The 18,520-nt window shown below is 49.0% G+C and overlaps 2 protein-coding genes across 20 annotated transcripts in view; one reads left to right on the top strand and one right to left on the bottom strand.

Moving 5' to 3' along the window:
* Positions 1 to 6,600, bottom strand: part of ANKRD13A (ankyrin repeat domain 13A) — a 29,631-nt gene extending 23,031 nt beyond the window's left edge. For 4 of the 9 annotated variants that reach the window (XM_083710122.1, XM_083710129.1, XM_083710123.1 and 1 more), the window contains exon 1: positions 4,601 to 4,730. In XM_083710122.1, the coding sequence (XP_083566248.1) occupies positions 4,601 to 4,696 (96 nt within the window). In that variant the 5' untranslated portion in view covers positions 4,697 to 4,730. Of the gene's footprint in view, positions 1 to 1,711; positions 1,741 to 3,469; positions 4,556 to 4,600; positions 4,737 to 6,546 lie in introns of those variants that run through there. The other 5 variants (XM_083710125.1, XM_083710126.1, XM_083710127.1 and 2 more) reach the window with 4 other exon arrangements.
* A 1,103-nt stretch (positions 6,601 to 7,703) lies between these two features.
* Positions 7,704 to 18,520, top strand: part of GIT2 (GIT ArfGAP 2) — a 48,344-nt gene continuing 37,527 nt past the window's right edge. For 8 of the 11 annotated variants that reach the window (XM_083710108.1, XM_083710114.1, XM_083710116.1 and 5 more), the window contains exons 1-8: positions 7,800 to 7,949; positions 9,843 to 9,976; positions 11,515 to 11,627; positions 13,466 to 13,571; positions 14,840 to 14,926; positions 15,020 to 15,150; positions 15,816 to 15,910; positions 17,403 to 17,448. In XM_083710108.1, coding sequence (XP_083566234.1) covers positions 7,898 to 7,949; positions 9,843 to 9,976; positions 11,515 to 11,627; positions 13,466 to 13,571; positions 14,840 to 14,926; positions 15,020 to 15,150; positions 15,816 to 15,910; positions 17,403 to 17,448 — 764 coding nt within the window. In that variant the 5' untranslated portion in view covers positions 7,800 to 7,897. Of the gene's footprint in view, positions 7,950 to 9,842; positions 9,977 to 11,514; positions 11,628 to 13,465; positions 13,572 to 14,839; positions 14,927 to 15,019; positions 15,151 to 15,815; positions 15,911 to 17,402; positions 17,449 to 18,520 lie in introns of all 11 variants that reach the window. The other 3 variants (XM_083710111.1, XM_083710112.1, XM_083710106.1) reach the window with 3 other exon arrangements.

The raw sequence follows: 18,520 nt of genomic DNA, 5'->3' as shown, positions 1-18,520 counted from the left end.
CTCTGCTATAGTCAACACAAGTCATCAAGGATGTACAGAGCTAAATATGAAATCTGACAATGTTTCATGAAGCTGACAGCTTCAATGCTGTTGGTGTTGCTTATAAGGAAACATAGGCAGGCAAGCTTAAAATGAGACAGCAATCCCAAGAGAAATCAAACTGATCATCCTTTATATAGAGATAAGTAAAACACCCTATGCAATGAAATTATGAAGAGACATGGAAGAAATTCTGATCTCAAACTGCAGCTCATGTGGGGCACCCCACCAGCGGTCTGTGAAACAGACAGATTTTGCCTCCTTCAATGTTTTGCAATTAAGCATAAAACATTTTTCTCTTGGTAGGTTCCACCAGCATCCAACTCAAGCAGCAATCATACTGAGTCAGATCATTGGTCCCTTTAACACGATATTGTTTACTTTCCCCAAACTTGTGCTCTCCAGATATTCTGGATACAACTCCCCTCTGCCTTAGGGCCATTTTGGACTGCAATTCCCATCAACCACAGCAAGAATGGCAGGAGGCATCTGGGTAGTGACAGGCTGGGGAAGGCTGGTCTACCCAAGAGTGGTGGCAGCTCTCCCAGATGGCAACTGGCCTTCCTATGCGAGATCATTTGGCTAGAGATGCTGAGCACTGAACCTGGGGCATTTGGTGGGCAGAGTTCAACCCCTGAGCTAGGATCTCCCCTGCAATAATCACGAAAGCACTTGTGGGAAGAGGTTCCTCCTTTCTTTTTCAAACTGGAGCTCCACAAGAACTGTGTCAGCAAGTTCCTCCAGGCTCTTACAATTTCCCAGCTCTTTGTGAGTCTGTGGGTGGGCTTTGGGAGCGAACGGGGAAGCCTAGTCTGCTGGGACTTTATCTCACCGTCGTGCCTCCCCTCTTCACCAGCCCAGATTTCTCCTACAGGAGGGGTGAGGAATCTGTTGCTGGGCTCCAACTCCTATCATCCCTGAACATGGATTGGCTATGCCAGCTGGGAGGTGGGAGTCCAACAACCCACAGGTAAGCAGCGTTCTACAACCTTGGGTCCCCATATGCTGTTGAATGACAAAACCCACCATCCGCAGCCAGCTTAGCCTATGGTCAGGGATGGTAGGAGTTGCGGTCCAACAACATCTGGGGACCCAAGGCTGAAGAACACTGCAGGATCCTCTCCCACTGAGTATCCTGCAAGATGAGGCCTTCCTGCACAAGTGTTGGCCCAATAGGGTGAAGCCATCTTCTCTCCAGCACTTGCAAATTGAGACACTCACATTCTTCTGTGAATGTCCTAAGAGGCCTGGGACTGAGAGGGACTTCTGTGTACAAAGTCTATGTCCTCCCACTGTGTTATTCCCCCTCTTGTGCCCCCCCCGAAAGCTGAAAAGAAGCTTTTGCCCCCCCCCCCGAAAAGAAGAATCTGGCTTCTGATTTTCTGTACCAGGAATTGCTGTCATCCTATTCAGCTACGAGAGGATGCTATGGCAAAATGCCTGCTGATGCATATACCAGGCAATAACCTTTACAAAGCAAACTTTGTAAAATGACTGGTGATATTATGGAAACAGATGGTCACTGGGATTGGACCCCCACTTGGGGGATGGACACGGACACACACACACACACGACAATGAGCGCTCTTGACAGACCACTACAAAATGCAAACCACACAAGGCAGAGAAAGAGCCACTAGCATGCAAACAGCAACACACACTTGCGCCTTACCTAGGTCTTTCACTACTAGCTTTAGAAATCTGAAACAGAAGAGCATCTATAACTAGGGGGGGAAAGTAAAAATCAACAGTGAGCCAAAGAGGAAAGGTCATGATCATTTTCAGTACTGCTGGTGGGAGTTCTATTGTGTAATCAGTGCTGTACACAGCACTGCTTAGGGCAGCTTTCCCTAACCTGATGCCCTCCAGAGCGGTCCCAGCCAGCCATGTTCCCAACACACCACACATCAGTTTGTGCTGGTTGAGGCTGATGGGAGCTGTAGTCTGAATTTTCTGGAGACACTAGGTTGGCAATAGTGAGTTTAGGGCCGCGTGGGCCAACACACACAAACACACAAGTTACACTGAAGTTGTAAAGTTAGGCCCAACAACAGATAACCAGGTTTTTCACTGGCCAATGTCCCGCATTTCGGATGATTTAGCAATTAAGATTCAACCTATCTGCAGATTACCAAAACCTCACCAGCAATAAAATTGTATGTCTGCTGACTGCAGATGGGCTAACTTCTGTGTGAAGATGCATAAGTCTGCAGGGAAGATATCAAAGGATCCTGAGTTTGGTTCTGGCCATATGTAGATTATTTAAGCTTAACTGGTAAACAAATCTTCTTTAAATCACAGGTTCAGGCACAATCCCTATGCACACTTTCGTGGGATTAATTTAGTGAAATTTAGTTCCACAGTAAAAGAACTGCTAGTCCTTGTAAGAAGGAAAGACCGTATGTGATATTTTCCTTACCATTCAGAATTTCAGCTACACACCAGGACATCTAAGTGACAATTGGCACCTGCTGCCAATTGCAAGTTGCAAGTTCCTAGGGGAAGGGGCCTGAGGTTTTGGGTGTATGTGTGTGTACGGAGACACACAATAACCACAACTGCAATAACAGATACATTTAAAAACAAGTTTAGCATTATGGGCCTAAGGGGTTATGGGACAGGTTGGTCTATCTGAACACAGCAGTCCGCAAATTCCCAACTCAGCTCTAAGCCTGCGGGAAGCTCCCCCTGCCTTCAGAACTTGCCTAACACTGCACACAAATCACTCCTTCTGACTGGGCAGAGAAGGAAGTGAACAAACTGACCAACTTCTCCAAAAAGAAATCAGGTTTTTGGAGGGGTGGAGAAGAGCAATTCTCTGCTTTACCAACAACAGTAAAGAGTGGTTCAGCTTAGCAAAGTCCCAGGTTTCCTTGTGGTCTCCTTCCATCTAGGCTAGCAAGCATGTTCATCCTCCTAGTGGCCTTGCTTCTTGGCCCCACTTGGACAGTTTCCAACATTTCCCAGACACCAACAACACTGTTTGTGGACCACCTGTAAGCTTCAGTTAGAAGCCAGCTGGTCTTAAGAAAACCAGGCTGTTGTACAGTTGCTTTGGAGAACAGCCAGCATAGCAAGAAAAGAACGGGTGGCAAAGATGGAACAGGGGGAACATAACCAGAGAGCTCTGGGTTCAAATCCCCCCATCATGATGCCCACCAGGTGACCTTGGAACAGTCACTCAGCCCAGCCTCTCTCATAGGGGATGGATGCTCCTTAGAGGAAATGCAGAAAAACACACTTCCTGCTGTGATGCCCAAGTGAAAGAGAAAAACAAGGAAGATGCTCCCTTTAGAAAACCCCTTTTGCCTCAATGTATCAGCTACAGAGCCCAAGACATCAAACGCATCATTGCACTGCAGAAAAATTCATAACAGGTTCTGAAGCACAAGCTCAGTTGACCAGGACACTGACCTGGCGTGTAGATCACCTGAGCAAGCCGAGATGGTGCCTTAGAGCTTCCTAGAAGGGTTGCAACTGCCATTTCCACTCTCTCTGTTTGAAACCATTTGCTAGAGTGGGCAGGATTCTACCAGTGGCATGGTGGGCTGCAAGCTCAAATATTGGCCATTTCTGTGTTCTTTTGTGCCTGCCAAATGAAGGGACCCCTACAACTTCCTTTGCCCCTTCTCATAACTCATTCTTTCCTATGAAGCCTTAGCTGCTGATGGCTTCTCTCATCCCTTTTCCTTTTATATATCTGCCTATAGGCCTGAACAGAGGCAGAGATTCCATTTGGCCTCTCTGCTCTTATTTTGCATATCACAGGGATTAACTCTTCCAAATCAGATTCATTCCCCCTCCCACTCATTTAGGGAGCCCTCAGCAGCACAGCCTGAGAATAAAGCATACTTTGTGCAGGTTTTTAATTGCTCCTGCTTTTTCACAGATCTCAGGTTGGCCTGACAAATCTGGTTTCTCTTTCCCGTAACTCCACATTTTTTTTTTTAAAAAGGAAACAGCCAGCAGTACCTAAAAATAGTATGTAATTGCTATAAGGCTTTTAGAAAACCTGCAAGCCCAGAAATAACCAGGACAGCCTTCACCAACCTGGTGCCCACCAGATGTTTTGGACAACTCCCATCATCCCCAACCGGCAAGTGGTAGTCCAAAAGGGATGGAGGGCACCAGGTTAGAGAAGAATGAATTAGGATATGGAGGAGTCCACTGTAGGACCCCCGTTCTCCACCACCCTAAAAGCTTTGCTCTACTGAAAACATGGGTACACCCCCTGCCATGATGAATGTGTCCATCAACCCCTCTTGAGCCCCTCCAGCCCTGAGCCAACAGACAGAGCCCTGGCTCCAGAGAAGACAGCGGCAGGAGCACTTGAGATTGGGGGCCACTTGCCCTCTCGCTGGCCCTCTCTCAGCCTAGCCTCCCTCACAGGGTTGTCATGAGGATGTTCTCATGCACATCCTACTGCAGCTCTTGGGAAGAAAGGAAAGACACGAAGGTGATCCACAGGTGCAACTCCTCAGAGTCCACACAAACACCTGTGGAAGTCTTAAGAGCCCAGGTGTCCCCTCCAACGCCACATGCCCCCCTTCCTCTTTTTTACCTTGTTCTTCAGCGCTTCTTCCAGCTTCTGGAAGTCATTATTCCAGACTAAGCCGTGCAAAGGGAACTTGCTGTCGGCGTCCCTCGAAGAGCTCATCCTGGGCCGATGGGCCCCTTCTCCCCCCACGTCAGGGCCCTCTCAGGTCATGCCCTCCGCTGCCCCAATGCAGGCTGGGAAGCACCTCTCCGCCCCCCACGGTCGGGGCTGCCTCCCCCACCCCTCCTCTGGCTGCCCAGCGAAGCCCCTCACCCCTCTCGGAATCTGTGGGAGGTCCTCGTCAGCCCCCCGCTTATGGGCTCCCCCTAACCTTTCACCTTTCACCCCACCCCACCGCTCCTACGCTGCTCCTCCTTCCTCGCCCCCCGCCAGGCCGACCCGCCCGGCCCCGCGCCCGCCTGTGGGGACCAGGAAGGAGGCCCCGGGAGGAGGAGGAGGAGGAAGAACCGCGGCCCCCTCCCCTCGCGGGCGGGACGGCCTTCGGAGGCGGTGCCGGGAGGGGGGCATCGCTCAGGGCAACCACCCGCCTTCCCTCGCCCCTCCCTTGAAGCCCCGGGCGCCATGCTGCGTGCGGGCAAAAGCGTCAGCCCCGCCCCCCGACACACCCACGCTTCCTGCGCTGCCCGCCGTGACGTCTGAGGGCGGCCAACAGTCTCGTGGTACTCTGGCGGCCATCTTGGAAGAAGGCAACTGGTATTGTCTCTCTCTCTCTCTGCTTCGCTCGCGCTTCCCTCCGACCACCATGATAACTAAGGGCACCGTTGCCGCCGACGTAGATCAGGCGGCCATGTTTGGAGAGGGCGACGTATTAGCTTATCATAGAACCATAGAACTGTGGAATTGGAAGGGACCCTTGAGGGCCATCTAGTCCAGCTACGGCATCCTTGACAGATGGGCACCTGACTTCTGTTTAAATACTTCCAGTGAAGGAGAGTCCACCAGCTTCCCAGGGCGTCCATTCCACTGCCAAACGGCTCTTGCCGTCAGAAAGTTTTTTGTGAGGTTTAATCAGAATTTCCTTTCTTAGCATTTGAATCTACTGGTTTGGGTCCTACCCTCCGAAGCAGGAGAAACAAAAGCTCACTCCACCCTCTGGATGACAGCCCCCATATCCTGTATGTCTGGCCATCCTGTCCCCTCGCAGTCTCCTCTTTGCAGCCTCAACATCCCTGACTCCATCAACTAGACCTTGGATCATCTTGGCTGCCCTCCTCTGTACACCTTCCAGCTTGTTAATATCCGGTCTTAAACTGTGGCACCCAGAACTGGACATCCCAGGTGGGATCTGACCAAGTCAGAACAAGCAAAGCCCAACCCAAATGCCTGGCCAAGGCTGGTTGCTTTGGGTTCCCCGCTTCCCTCAGGGAAAGCCCAAGCCAGTGGCTCAGCCATGAGACCTGGAACAGACGCAGGACCTCAGAGCGAGCCTAGCTAAGTTGAGGTGCCACTTCTGGTGGGCTCAGCCATGGCTTAATTTCTAGCCAAGAGAGGTACCATGGCCTCCCATTCTTCCTGGAAGGCTCCAAATCCCACCTAAATTGGGGGGGGGGGGACTTTTATTCAGGCAAATGGGAAGTGTACTGGTCCAAGGCAGAACCATAGCCGTTTGCCACTTTGTTTTTCAAAATTAACCTCCAAGGGAGAAGCAGTTCATCTCTTCTATCCCAACGGTTCATTAGAAGAACTGTGACTTTAAGAACACCTGCCTGAGCTTGTTGTTTTCCTCCTCCCTCCCAATCTCTTTTTCCTTGTGGGTTGTGTATTTTAGATTGCGGAGCTAAGGGCAAAACTGTCTACTAGTTTTTGTAAGCTGCTTCGCCGCAGGGGTGTGTGTAGCTGAATAGCGAGACAGAAATGTTTTAGAATGCTAGATGAAGGGGGAAGGCACACCCGGGCACAGCCGGGGAAACTTGGAAGCGGGGGGGGGGGGGGGGCTTTTACATACAAACCTGAAAAGCAGCTGCCTGGTCTCCCCAGTTCCTCCTCATTGGCATTCAAGATGCATCCGCTAGTCTGTCTGGGAGCAGAAAATAACAAATTTTCTTGGAACATCATTCATCACAGCCAGTGACATGCCAGGGGGCTTCAGCTTAAATAGCCACCCAAGGTGCCTCTTGGACAGGCTGTGGCTGTGCCAGGAAAGAGGACAGAGGGGAACTTGGCCTCTCCTTCGCTGGTTTGGAGGCTGCAGGACTACAGAGCAGGGAGGGGCTCAAAAGAGGATCACCAGATTGAGGAAGTGCTTTCATTGGGCAAGTAATATTTGCATGGGGTGCAGATGGAACCCTGGTTAACTCTGCTATCAGCACGTGGCATGGTGGCTTAGGCCTGCCTAGAGCTGTACAATCCCAAATAGATAGATATCTAGTTGGCCACTGAGAATAGAAGGATGGACAAGATGGGTCCCCTTTGGTCATCCATTAGGCTCCACTTACCGTATGTCCTATTCTGGTTTCACTGATTTCACAATGGGGCAAGGTCAGTAATTGCAGCACTGTGGAGAGCTCCAGGTGAGCTTTTATAAGGGCTTTATAGATGATTACCTTCCAGGCTCTGCCCCTTCCTTGGATCAAAGGGTTTAAAGAGGCAGGTCTCTGGCTTGGGACTGAATCACAGAATCATAGAATTGTAGAGTTGGAAGGGAACCCAAGGCTCATCTACTCCAACATCCTTAAATGCAGGAAACTCAACTAAAGCATCCATGACAGATGGGCATCCAACCTCAGCTTAAAAACCTCCAAGGAAGGAGAGTCCACAACCTCTGGAGGGAGACATTCCACTGTCGAATGGCTCTTACTGTCAGAAAGTTTTTTCTGATGTTTAGTCAGAATCTCCTTTCTTGTAACTTGAAGCCATGGGTTTGAGTCCTACTATCCAGAGCAGGAGAAAACAAGCTTGCTTCATCTTCCATGGGGCAGCCCTTCAGATATTTTAAGAGGGCTATCATATTAATTTTCTTCCCTAATTTTTCCTGGAGTGTCAATTTTATAAAAACAGTAGCACTAATAATGGACCACCTTTGCCCGCAACAAATATGGTCGCCGCATGCCTCGCCTTTCCCGGCGGCAAGATGGCCGCCAGAGGCCCCGCCCCAGCATCCCTCGTCACGGACCCTCCGCGCGGCGATGGTGAGGTGCGCACTTGGCGCAAGCGGCTTGGCGAATGGCTCGGCTAGCGCGAGGAGGTGCGCTGGTGGCGCGCGCACGCGCAGGACGCCTTCCCCGTGACTGGCGGGGCTGAGAGGGACCCGTTAGCGGGAGCGGCGGCCCCCCGAGCGGCTCCACCCGGCCCGGCTAGGCCATGTCCAAGCGGCTGCGGAGCAGCGACGTGTGCGCCGATTGCAGCGCTCCCGGTAAGCGCCGCGGGAGACCAAGGGCGGACGACGGGCGGGCGGGGGGGCCACCGCGGAGCTCGAAGGACCCAGGAGTCCGAGGGACCCAGGCACCCCAGGGCTGCCTCCCTCGTCACGGGGCTGCCGCGGGAGAGGCCGCCGGGGAAAGGGAGGGCTGCGATCCTGCTGAGGGGAGGCCCGTCTGGGGGTGTGCAGGGGGCCTCTGGGCATGTGCAGAGGGCCTCCCCTCGCAAGCGGGTGGGGGAAGGAGCAGGTGCCGAGGGGACAGCTGTCTCCGCTCTGGGCTTGGGGTGTCTGTGAAAGAGGGAGGGAGGGAGGGGTTTAAAGAGGGGGCCCCCATCTCCCCTTTGCACATGGGAACAAGAGGCTTTGCTGGATGGGCCCCACTAGCCTCCTGCAGGCTCTGCTCTGGTCCTTGCAAGGCGGGCTTCCCAAAGGCTTCCCCCGGCCCGTGGGATGCAGGATGCTAGGCTAGAAAGGCCTTGGGGCTGATCCATCCACAGGTGGTTATGTTTTTCAAAATCACCAGCATCCAGCTTGGGGGCAGTTTGTGGGACACACCCTCTTCCCCCAGGGCCTTTGATGGAGATGACATTCTGGGCCCCAAACAGGAAACCAGCTGCGGAAATTGCGCGTCCTGCCTTGAGTTAATTGCAGGTGGCAAGAGAAAGCAGCAGCCAGTTCTCAGAAACCCAGCCGGCTCTGCTTGTGGTGGCACAAGGGGCCCGAGCCTTTCCCCTGTACCTTGGATGAACGAGCCAGAATTGCCCCTGACATCAGAGCTTCGTGTGGCTACCAATGGTTGCCCCGTGGGCTGTTGTTGTGGATCTTCCTGCCACAGCGAATCTCAGGTCTGCCTCGTGGTCTGGCACAATTCAAGGTACCGGCTCTGGATGATTTCTTCCTCCCCATTGCACCATCACGAAAGCACTACTTCAGCTCTGCCATTTGTGGGCTGAGTTCACACAGCCGAGGGCACTTGGGCATACCCCACAACTGTGGCAGTCACTTCCCCCAGATCAGACAGAGGCAACTTTGGTAATCTGTGCCCCCAACTCACAAACCCCTGAGTTGTCCTTCTGTAAGTAAGTTGCCAACTTGTACTAGTTGGGGAGCCTGCCTAGCATCAAGTACAAAATATGTATACTGGCATACTGCACATAAATCCCAAATGAGAGCTCTGAGGTTAAGCGTAGATGCTCTTCTTTCTTGCAGCTTGCAATTCCACTTTGCTGCATTGTAAGTAAGTAGTTTTTAGGGTGGAGACTGAGTTGCCGTGCTCTTGAAATGCACAGGGGACCCTAATAATTTATGTGGAAATGGGAATTGCTGGCTGTTTCAGCAGCCTTGCCCCATATCTTCCCCCACACTTAAACAAGTATGCAAGCATTTCTTCATTGTGTGCGTTCTTCAGCTCTTTCAGGGAGAACTGGCAATTTCCCTCTGCTGTTCTTACAACTTCTCTAATAACGATGCACCTTTGCTGTAAAGACAGTAGTGCAACAGATGTTCTATTCAGCTTCAGTTCAAGAGACCTCATGCTTTGCCAGGCACCTTCCCATTCTGCTCCGGTTCAGCAGAGAGCTTGGCTTGTGACTCAAGGCCAAATCTGGCTTGATGCTTGTCATGCTTCCTGTTTTGCATGACCCTGGCATGTTCTTTGCAGCTTGTTTTAGCTCATGCCCTGGGTGCCTTCTCTGAGCTCAGTACAAATCCAGATTTCCTTCCTTGTTTGGTGATGCACAAAGTAGAGTAGTTTTTAAAATATAAAAACTGGACCTGAGAAACCCAAGCACTACCTGTGGCTGAAGTGGACGGTAGTGGAATTTCTTTGCAACCAAACTCCTGCCTCTCTCTCTTCTTATGCTAAATGTGCCACTGTTTTTCTTTCAGACCCATGTTGGGCATCAGTTAACAGAGGAGTTCTGATTTGTGATGAATGCTGCAGTGTTCATAGGAGCCTGGGCCGGCACATCTCCCAAGTCAGGCACCTGAAACACACACCGTGGCCCACAACGCTGCTTCAGGTAACACACACTGGGCTCATCATGCCATTGCGCCTCGCTGCTGCCCATGCAGATGACCACCCCTCCTGCTTAACAGCTTCCCATAGTAGTCGTGTGTGGCCCAAAGGTGGATGGGGCAGAGGAAGAGAAGAGCTCGCTTGTGTAAAGCTTCCTTGTCTTGTCCTGCGAGGCCAAGGCTTACTTGTCAGGGACAGCCAAACAAGTGGCTGTGTAAGCACTTAAATTATAGTTTGGTGCTGTGTTTGGACCAATTTGTAAAGTGGATCTGAGTTGTGCTTTTCTCTTCTGTTCCTGATTCCACTTGCTTGCAAGTAAACCTGTTTGGTTCAAATGGAGCTTAAACATCCAATTGATATGTTGCAGGTCCAGAGGACTATCCAGTCTTCGAGTCCTCTTTTTCTTTTTATGCACTTGTATGGGTGTGTTCCAGGGTTTTCTCTTCATATTTGTGTGTCAAAACTGCTTTATTGCAGAGAGTGCCTTGTTCTTCATAAGCCTCCACCTTTCCTCCAGTAAACTTCCTTGCCGTTGAAGCAACTCTTTTATCTGTGAGCCTGTTCAGTGGCAAAACCCTCCTGCATTCCTCCTCCTTCTGGGACTCCTATGGGGGTAGCAAGTTGGCCACTGGGAGGACAGGATGCTGGGCTAGATGAGCTCTCTTTGATCTGGTCCAGTAGCCAGGCTCTTATAGGAAGAGCTGGAAAACACTGACCTATGGAATGCATATCACAACCAAATGCTTTCTCCCAATTTAATGATTATGTTTGTCAACATTCCCTAACCTTTTGCTTTTGGTGCTTTTTAATGTTTTATAATGTAACTGCAGTTGTGTGGGGGGGATGCCTGGAAGAAAGGCTGTTTTCCCCCTTCCACAGCTGGCAATATAAAATCAGAATGCTTGTGGTTGTTTCTTTAAAAAGCATCCTGCCAAGTGTTTTGGGGCCACATAAAACAGTAGCTAATTAGACATAGGTTCCTTTACTGAAAATAGTTTAGCAGGCCAAGGAGGAAAAAAACTCCAGGAAACGTCTTGAGCTTATCGGTTATTTCATTTATGGTTTGATTGATTCTGGTGTTGTGTGTTAAAACAGCTCTGGGTTTAGTTTTTTTTAACAATCAAGCATTATGTAAATTTTAATAAATAAAATAAATTTTTGAAGAAGTAATGAAATGAGACACAAATGGCAAAAAGACAGAATATTGTGGATCAGTGCACATTGCTGAAAGTGTCCAGAGATTGACTATGCAGCAGACTTCAAAACTGGTCTGGGGCCTTTTGAAATGCTGAAGTGCATGTTTTTTGTGCATTAAACCCATACTCTAACCCTTAACTTTATTCTAAAGGTCAACAAAACTTTGAGCAGAGCCTTGAGAAGGGCTGTTTCTGTAATAAATGCTGGTGCATTATAGAACGTTTGCAGAGTACACCTGCAGAGCTCCATGCCAGCAACAGGACAACTGTCACCTAGCGTCTAAGTTGCTCTGGACAAGAGGAAGACACCAACTCCTTGCTTTGTATTCTGCTTTGTTTTTTGCAGATGTTGGAAACCTTGTACAGTAATGGGGCTAACTCCATCTGGGAACATTCATTGCTGGATCCTGCATCTGTCATGAGCGGAAGGCGCAAAGCAAACCCCCAGGACAAAGTTCAGTAAGTTGAAACAAAAAAAATTCCTTCCAGTAGCATCTTAAAGACCAACTAAGTCAGTTCTTGGTATGAGCTTTTGTGTGCATGCACACTTCTTCAGATACACTGTGTATCTGAAGAAGTGTGCATGCACACGAAAGCTCATACCAAGAACTGACTTAGTTGGTCTTTAAGATGCTACTGGAAGGAATTTTTTTTGTTTTGACTATGGCTGACCAACACGGCTACCTATCTGTTCAGTAAGTTGGATCGGGGTGGGCGGGTGGGGGCGGGGGGAGCAATGCCTCTATCTTCCCTAGAGGGCCAAAGGGGCAAACCCACGGCAACCTCCAACAAACCATGGCCAGGGCTGGAGCCGATGTGAGCCAATCCTGATCCTGCCTCCCACATTGCCCAAGCAGAGGAAAACACACTTGGTGGCAGATGTGACTAAAATGGAGAAAGCCTCTTTATTCAGAGAGCTATTTGGGGGTGGGCGTTGGAGGAGCACACTGGATCAAAATGTCAGAAGTGTGGCTGACTCCATGGCCTCCTGCTGCTGGAGGAGCACGATTGGGATGCTTGTTTCAAATCAGCATGTGAAATTCAGACCACCTCTGTGGTCTCCTGGGCCATGGCATCTCTTGCATGGCATGCTTCCTCTCCCCATCAAATGCAATTTTTTCTCGCCATCCTTCGCCAATGGGGACATTGAGTATTTTTATAGAAAGTGAATTATTTTTTAAACGAAAAAGAGAGAGGGTTTTCCGTTTTGGAGGCGCTTTGCAAAACGAATTTCCCTATGGGCTTGCTTCGCAAGAAGAAAGCCCATAGGGATATCTCCGGGGACCTCTTTTAAATGCTGGCGGTGGGGAGCAAAGCCTTTCCTCCCCCCCCCCCGGCCTTCAGAAGAGGTCCAGGAAGGGCGGCGGGGGCCGAAAGGCTTTGCTCCCCACTGCCAGCATTTTAAAAGCAGTCCGGGATAGCAGGGAAGCGCTTCCCGCTATCCCAGATGGCTTTTGAAGGCAGGCGGGGGGGAGCAAAGACTTTTGCCCCCCGCCCGCCTTCAGAAGAGGTCCAGGACCTCTTTGTCCCCCCCTGCCTGCCTTCCCGGGGGCTTTTAAATCGCCCCGGGACTGCGGAGAATTCCTCCGCTGTCCCGGGGCGATTTTAAAATGCTGGGGGACGGCAGCGCTGCCGCCCGCCAGCATTTTAAGATCGCCCCGGACAGCGGAGAAGTCCTCTGCTGTCCCGGGGTTTTTAAAATGCTGGCGGGCGGCAGCGAAGGCTTTGCTGCCGACCGCCAGCATTTTAAAATCGCCCCGGGACAGCGGAGAAGTCTCCGCTGTCCCGGGGGCTTTTAAAATGCTGGGGAACGGCAGCAAAGCCTTCGCTGCTGCCCGCCAGCATTTTAAGATCGCTCAGGACAGCGGAGAAGTCTCCGCTGTCCCGGGGGCTTTTAAAATGCTGGGGAACGGCAGCGAAGCCTTCACTGCTGCCCGCCAGCATTTTAAGATCGCTCAGGACAGCGGAGAAGTCTCCGCTGTCCCGGGAAGGCAGGCGGGGGGGGGGGAGCAAAGACTTTCGCCCCCCGCCAGCCTTCAGAAGAGGTCGGGGGACAGACTGTCCCCGGACCTGGTCTGAAGGCAGTTTCCATAGGAACGCATTGATTGATTTTCAATGCATTCCTATGGGAAACCGTGCTTCGCAAGACGAAAAACTCGCAAGACGAAAAGACTTGCGGAACGAATTAATTTCGTCTTGCGAGGCACCACTGTAACTATCCAAAAGTAGATCTCACTCATGAGACGTTTTAATGCTCTTCTGTGGTGTAGTTCCTTTTCCTTTTGACTCACTTGTAGCCCCAATAAAGCGGAATTCATCAGAGCAAAGTATCAGATGCTGGCCTTTGTTCATCGCTTACCATGTCGGGATGATGACAGTGTGACTGCCAAAGACCTTAGTAAGGTAAGATTCCCTCATATGAAGACCTCTGAGTTTGGATCAGGCTGAAGGCCCATCTAGTCCAACATTCTGTACTCACTAGATGCCCACTTTATGGGTAGGTAGCTGATCAGGATGTGTTCCATCCACAATATATAGCTGCCACCCTGACACTTTGGGGGGAAAGGTATGATTGAGTCCTAAATGCTTCAGAGGCCACTCTGTGTCAAAATCCAAATTCTGATTCAGAAAAAAGAAACTTAATGTTTCCTTTTTTTACTAATGAGGAATTGAAAAAATAACTTCATTTTTTACAGAATTGGATGAAATTTACAGGCATACTAGCCCCTCCTGATTGGATAAAGGACTACCAAATTAGACACAAAAAGGTTTAGGATTCCCCCCTCCCCCCACTGGGCTCATCTGTAAAATTCATCCCTTCTACCCCCAAAAAGGGAACCATCAATACTTAAAAAAAGAAAAAAGAAAATATTTCTGCAGAAATGGACTAACTTTTCAGGCAGGGTAGCCACTTTTGTGTGTTTACAGTTTGGAGGTAGTTAAAAATGATTCATTTAATTGTTTTATAAACAACTTGTATAAAAAAAGGGGTACATCAAAGGTGAGAAATTTGCCAAATAACAGACAAATCAGCCCAGGGATTTTAGTGCTTGGTGTCTTTGAAGTTGATTTTGAGCAGGGGGAGAACTAGAAAGGATTTGCTTCCTTCCCTGTGATATATTGTGGGCAACAGTTCCATTATGAAATCTTAGAGGTGTCCCTCGGAAAATAACCTGCAAAATTTTGGAAGGTAAGATGTAGGGGCCAGAGGGTTACAATGAATGAAAACTAAGAAACACAGCTTCAGGCTTGTATTCTGCTCAGTGACATCAGTTAAATCTTAAGTGTGAAGCTGATCTGAGTGGATGTTTTTATGAGAGACAGAGAAACATCTGTCACTCCCTCCACACCAGCCTTCCCCAGCAGAGAGCCCTCCAGGTGTTTTGGGCTGCAGCTGGGATGGACGGGTGTTGGGGGCCCCAGGTCACCTGGAGAGCTGCAGGTCAGGGGAGGTTGCTCCACTCCGTCTGCCATTTGATAAACCTTTTTCATGTCTCCACACCTTATTTGTCGGTTGTAGCTGGCAGGTGGCTAGAGGCCAGCCTCGGCCTCCCCCAAAGCAAGCCCCTCTGGGAATCCCTGGAAGGAGTTTCTGGGACTGTCAGCACAGGTTTCTCAGCTGCGGTGAGGCAAGAGAAAATTCTCTGCTGACCTCTCTCTCTCCCTTTCAGCAACTCCACTCGAGCGTCAGGACGGGGAACCTGGAGACCTGTTTGCGGCTTCTCTCTCTGGGTGCCCAGGCCAACTTCTTCCATCCAGTAAGAGAAGGCCTTTCCATGAGCTTGGCCATCATTGCTTTGGGCTGGTCTGAAGCAGCTTCTCAGCAAATGCCTGTTAACTCCCCTTTGCAGGAGAAAGGGAACACCCCGCTGCACGTAGCTGCCAAGACGGGTCAGATTTTACAAGCGGAGTTGTTGGCGGTGTATGGGGCTGATCCTGGCACACAGGACTCCAGTGGGAAGACGCCTATTGACTATGCAAAGTGAGTCATTTCAAGCTTGGGGTGGGGGTATTTTTGGCAGGAAAAAACTAAGAGCAAGTTCCCAAATCCCTTTTGGAGTGGGTGGGAGATGGACCAAACCTCCTTACTATTGAATTTTGCTGTTTAGTGACATGAAAAACTTTCTCACCGTATCCCTTCCTCTGTTTCTGAGGCAATGGAGGATCTCGGCAGCTAGGTTAGAAGGAGGAGCTCTATGTGCTGTGGGATGCTTTCACCCAGTTAAAATAAGGCATGGTGGCTTTCAGTGCCTTATTTTAGATAGCAAACCTGTGCAGTACAGTGGTACCTTGGGTTAAGAACTTAATTCATTCCGGAGGTCCATTCTTAACATGAAACTGTTCTTAACCTGAAGCACCACTTTAGCTAATGGGCCTCCTGCTGCTGCTGTGCTGCCGTCATGCGATTTCTGTTCTCACCCTGAAGCAAAGTTCTTAACCCGAGGTACTATTTCTGGGTTAGCAGAGTCTGTAACCTGAAGCGTCTGTAACCCGAGGTACTACTGTAGTATATTTCACTCACTCTATGAGTAGGATTGCAGCCTCAGAAGTAACCTGCAACAGATTTTTATTTTTGTTCTTACTGATATTTTCAACTCAACAGTAGTGATTTCTGAATGAATCTCCCACCCACCTTTTGCCCAATAGGCAAGGAGGGCACCACGAGCTGGCAGAACGCCTTGCGGAAATCCAGTACGAGCTCACGGACAGGCTGGCATTCTATCTTTGTGGCAGAAAACCTGGTAAGGGTCTGACTAGGTTTATTTCATGTTATTGTGGTTATTTCATTTCCCCCCATAAAATTTGTATATCGGTTGATTGCTAAAAATAAACAAACGTCAGAGTAGTGTCTCATACCCTCCAACATTTCTCTGATGAAAATAGGGACGTCCCATTCCATAATGATAATTTTACTCTTTATATCCCACTCTGGGCAGCTTCCAGCATCTATAAAAACATAATAAAACATTAAACATTATAAGAAAAAACCCTTCCCTATACAAGATTGCCTTCAGACGGCTCCGGGGTCGGATAACTTCATACCACCATTTCCCCAATGAAAATAGGGACGTCCTTAGGAAATGTGGGGCATTCTGGGATCAAATCAGAAACTAGAAGAACTTCTCTAAATCAGGGACACCCCTGGAAAATAGGGACGCTTGGAGGGTCTGGTGTCTGTTTGTAGAATAAGAGTAAGAGTAAAAAAGAAAAAGACAATAAAATTATCAGTAAAAACAGTTCAAAAAAGCTGTTAAAGCATCCAAAAACTTAAAAGTCAGTGATAAGCTAAAAATGGATTAAAACCCATGTCAACATTCTCCATATCTGAGAAGGCTTGTCAAAGCCAAAATGTTTTTAGCAGGTGCCAAAAAGAGTGCAGTGGAGGTGCCTGCCTGATGTCAACAGGCAGGGAGTTCCAAAGTGTAGGTGCTGCCACACTAAAAGATTTCTTGCTAAGGCAGAACAATAATTAGGTGGCCCCTGTAACTGTGGTGGTTTTGTCGATGGAGTCAGTTGAGGGGCAGATCTGGGGTCACTTTATGTACTGTTAGTAACACCTTGAAGATGGCTCACTAGCAAGTGGGCAGCTTCTGCAAGTCTCTGAGCAGAGGTAGTCTTATGTTCTATCCTGCTTTGCTTCTAGAGAGCTCAGAGTGCAGTCCATGGCTCATGCATCCCCCCGCATCTACTTGTTTGAGAAGTGGTCCAGCAGGAATGGGGGGGGGCACATATGTGCATCCTGGGTCGCCATTATCTTTTAACCCCACATGGACTGACATGACTTCTGTAGCTCAAGGGAGGAGAGACTTTAGACTTGCAGGAACTACTTGACTTTTTCCTAGAACTGCAGTCTGGTATAAAATATGTATTCTGATCCCAGGAATTTGTTTGGAGTACCAGAACTGAGGTGAGCTCACATTCCTTTCACACAGAAATCCACACCTGGTGACACCCACACTTCATTCACTTCTAGTTTGGGTGTGGGAGGGGTCAATCTGTTGCTGCTCTAAGCAGATGGAAGTTAGAAACCCTTACCGATCTACTGCAGGAGATCCAGATCTGCTTCTGCCTGTCCTTGCCCTGCCAGAATGCCGTCCTCAGACCTCTCCAGTTCATGCAGGCACTGAAAAGGCTGCTCAGCTGAATCAAGTTGTGGCTTGTGGAGAACTGTGGGTTGAGATAATGACATGATCCTTTCTCGCACCTAATGCTCTTTTGAAACTTCATTTTCAGATCACAAAAGTGGACAACATTTTATTATACCTCAAATGGCAGACAGGTAAGAATGCAGACTAAGCACTAATAATATGTGGTAATGTTGGCCAAATCAAATGACAGTCGTAGATTCGTTTGATTGTCAAGAGTGATGTGCGCTCAAGCTTTGCTTTTTGTCTTCCTTCTCCTTGCAACCTCTCCTTGTCTTCTGTTAATTGATTGAGGTGCCTAAAGTCTTTTCTGATTGGTGGGGCAGATGTTGATAAATAAGGCAATAACATTAATAAATTTAATTGATATTTTTTCTCCTGCTGCGGTCCCTTGGGGATTAAGACGGCTGTAAGTAGTTCAGTAGTTTAATTTACCAATTAACTCTGCTATGTGAGGGTTGAAAATTAGGTACTTATCACAAAACACACTGATAACTCAGCTGTTCACTAGAAAGTGTGGACAATAAGTGTGGGTTGGTTGTTTCATTTCTGCGTATTATGTGACCTATTTTTGCAGAAGTTTTTAAACTGAGGGTCTGTGTTCTGGCCAGCGCACCCTTTTGAGATGAGCCTTTCATCTCAGAAAGATTTATCTCAAAAGATTGCTCGGGACAGGGCTTTGAGTGTGGCTGCCCCTGTTCTATGGAATAACATCCTGCCCCTTATCTGGACCCTCCGGAAAGAGTTGAAGACATTTTTGTTCCAACATACCTTCCTAGCTGGACAATTGGGTCTTTGCCATGAATGTCTAGTCTGTATGGTTTTAGGTTTGTTTTAAGTGTATCTGGGTGTTTTTGGGTTGGGGAGGTTGTGTGTGTGTGTTTAAATTGTTTTTTCCTGCTCCCCTCCCTCTGTTTTTTTTTATTGTACATCACCTTGAGATGATTCTGTTGAAGGCGATCAGTACATTTAGATGGTGACTGATAATATATTCAGTGCTTTGGGGGGGCGCAGGGGTGTGTTTAAATTGTTTTTTCCTGCTCCCCTCCCTCAGTTTTTTTTTATTGTACATCACCTTGAGATGATTCTGTTGAAGGCGATCAGTACATTTAGATGGTGACTGATAATATATTCAGTGCTTTGGGGGGGGGCGCAGGGGTACACATACCCCTAAACCTTTTGTGAATCTTTGTACTTTTGTCCATT

The sequence above is a fragment of the Podarcis gaigeae genome (genome assembly GCF_964106915.1).
Source record: "Podarcis gaigeae genome assembly, chromosome: 13".
Taxonomy (NCBI): Eukaryota; Metazoa; Chordata; class Lepidosauria; order Squamata; family Lacertidae; genus Podarcis; species Podarcis gaigeae.
Note: the sequence above shows the minus strand (reverse complement) of the source record. Positions and strands in the feature narration are given on the sequence as shown.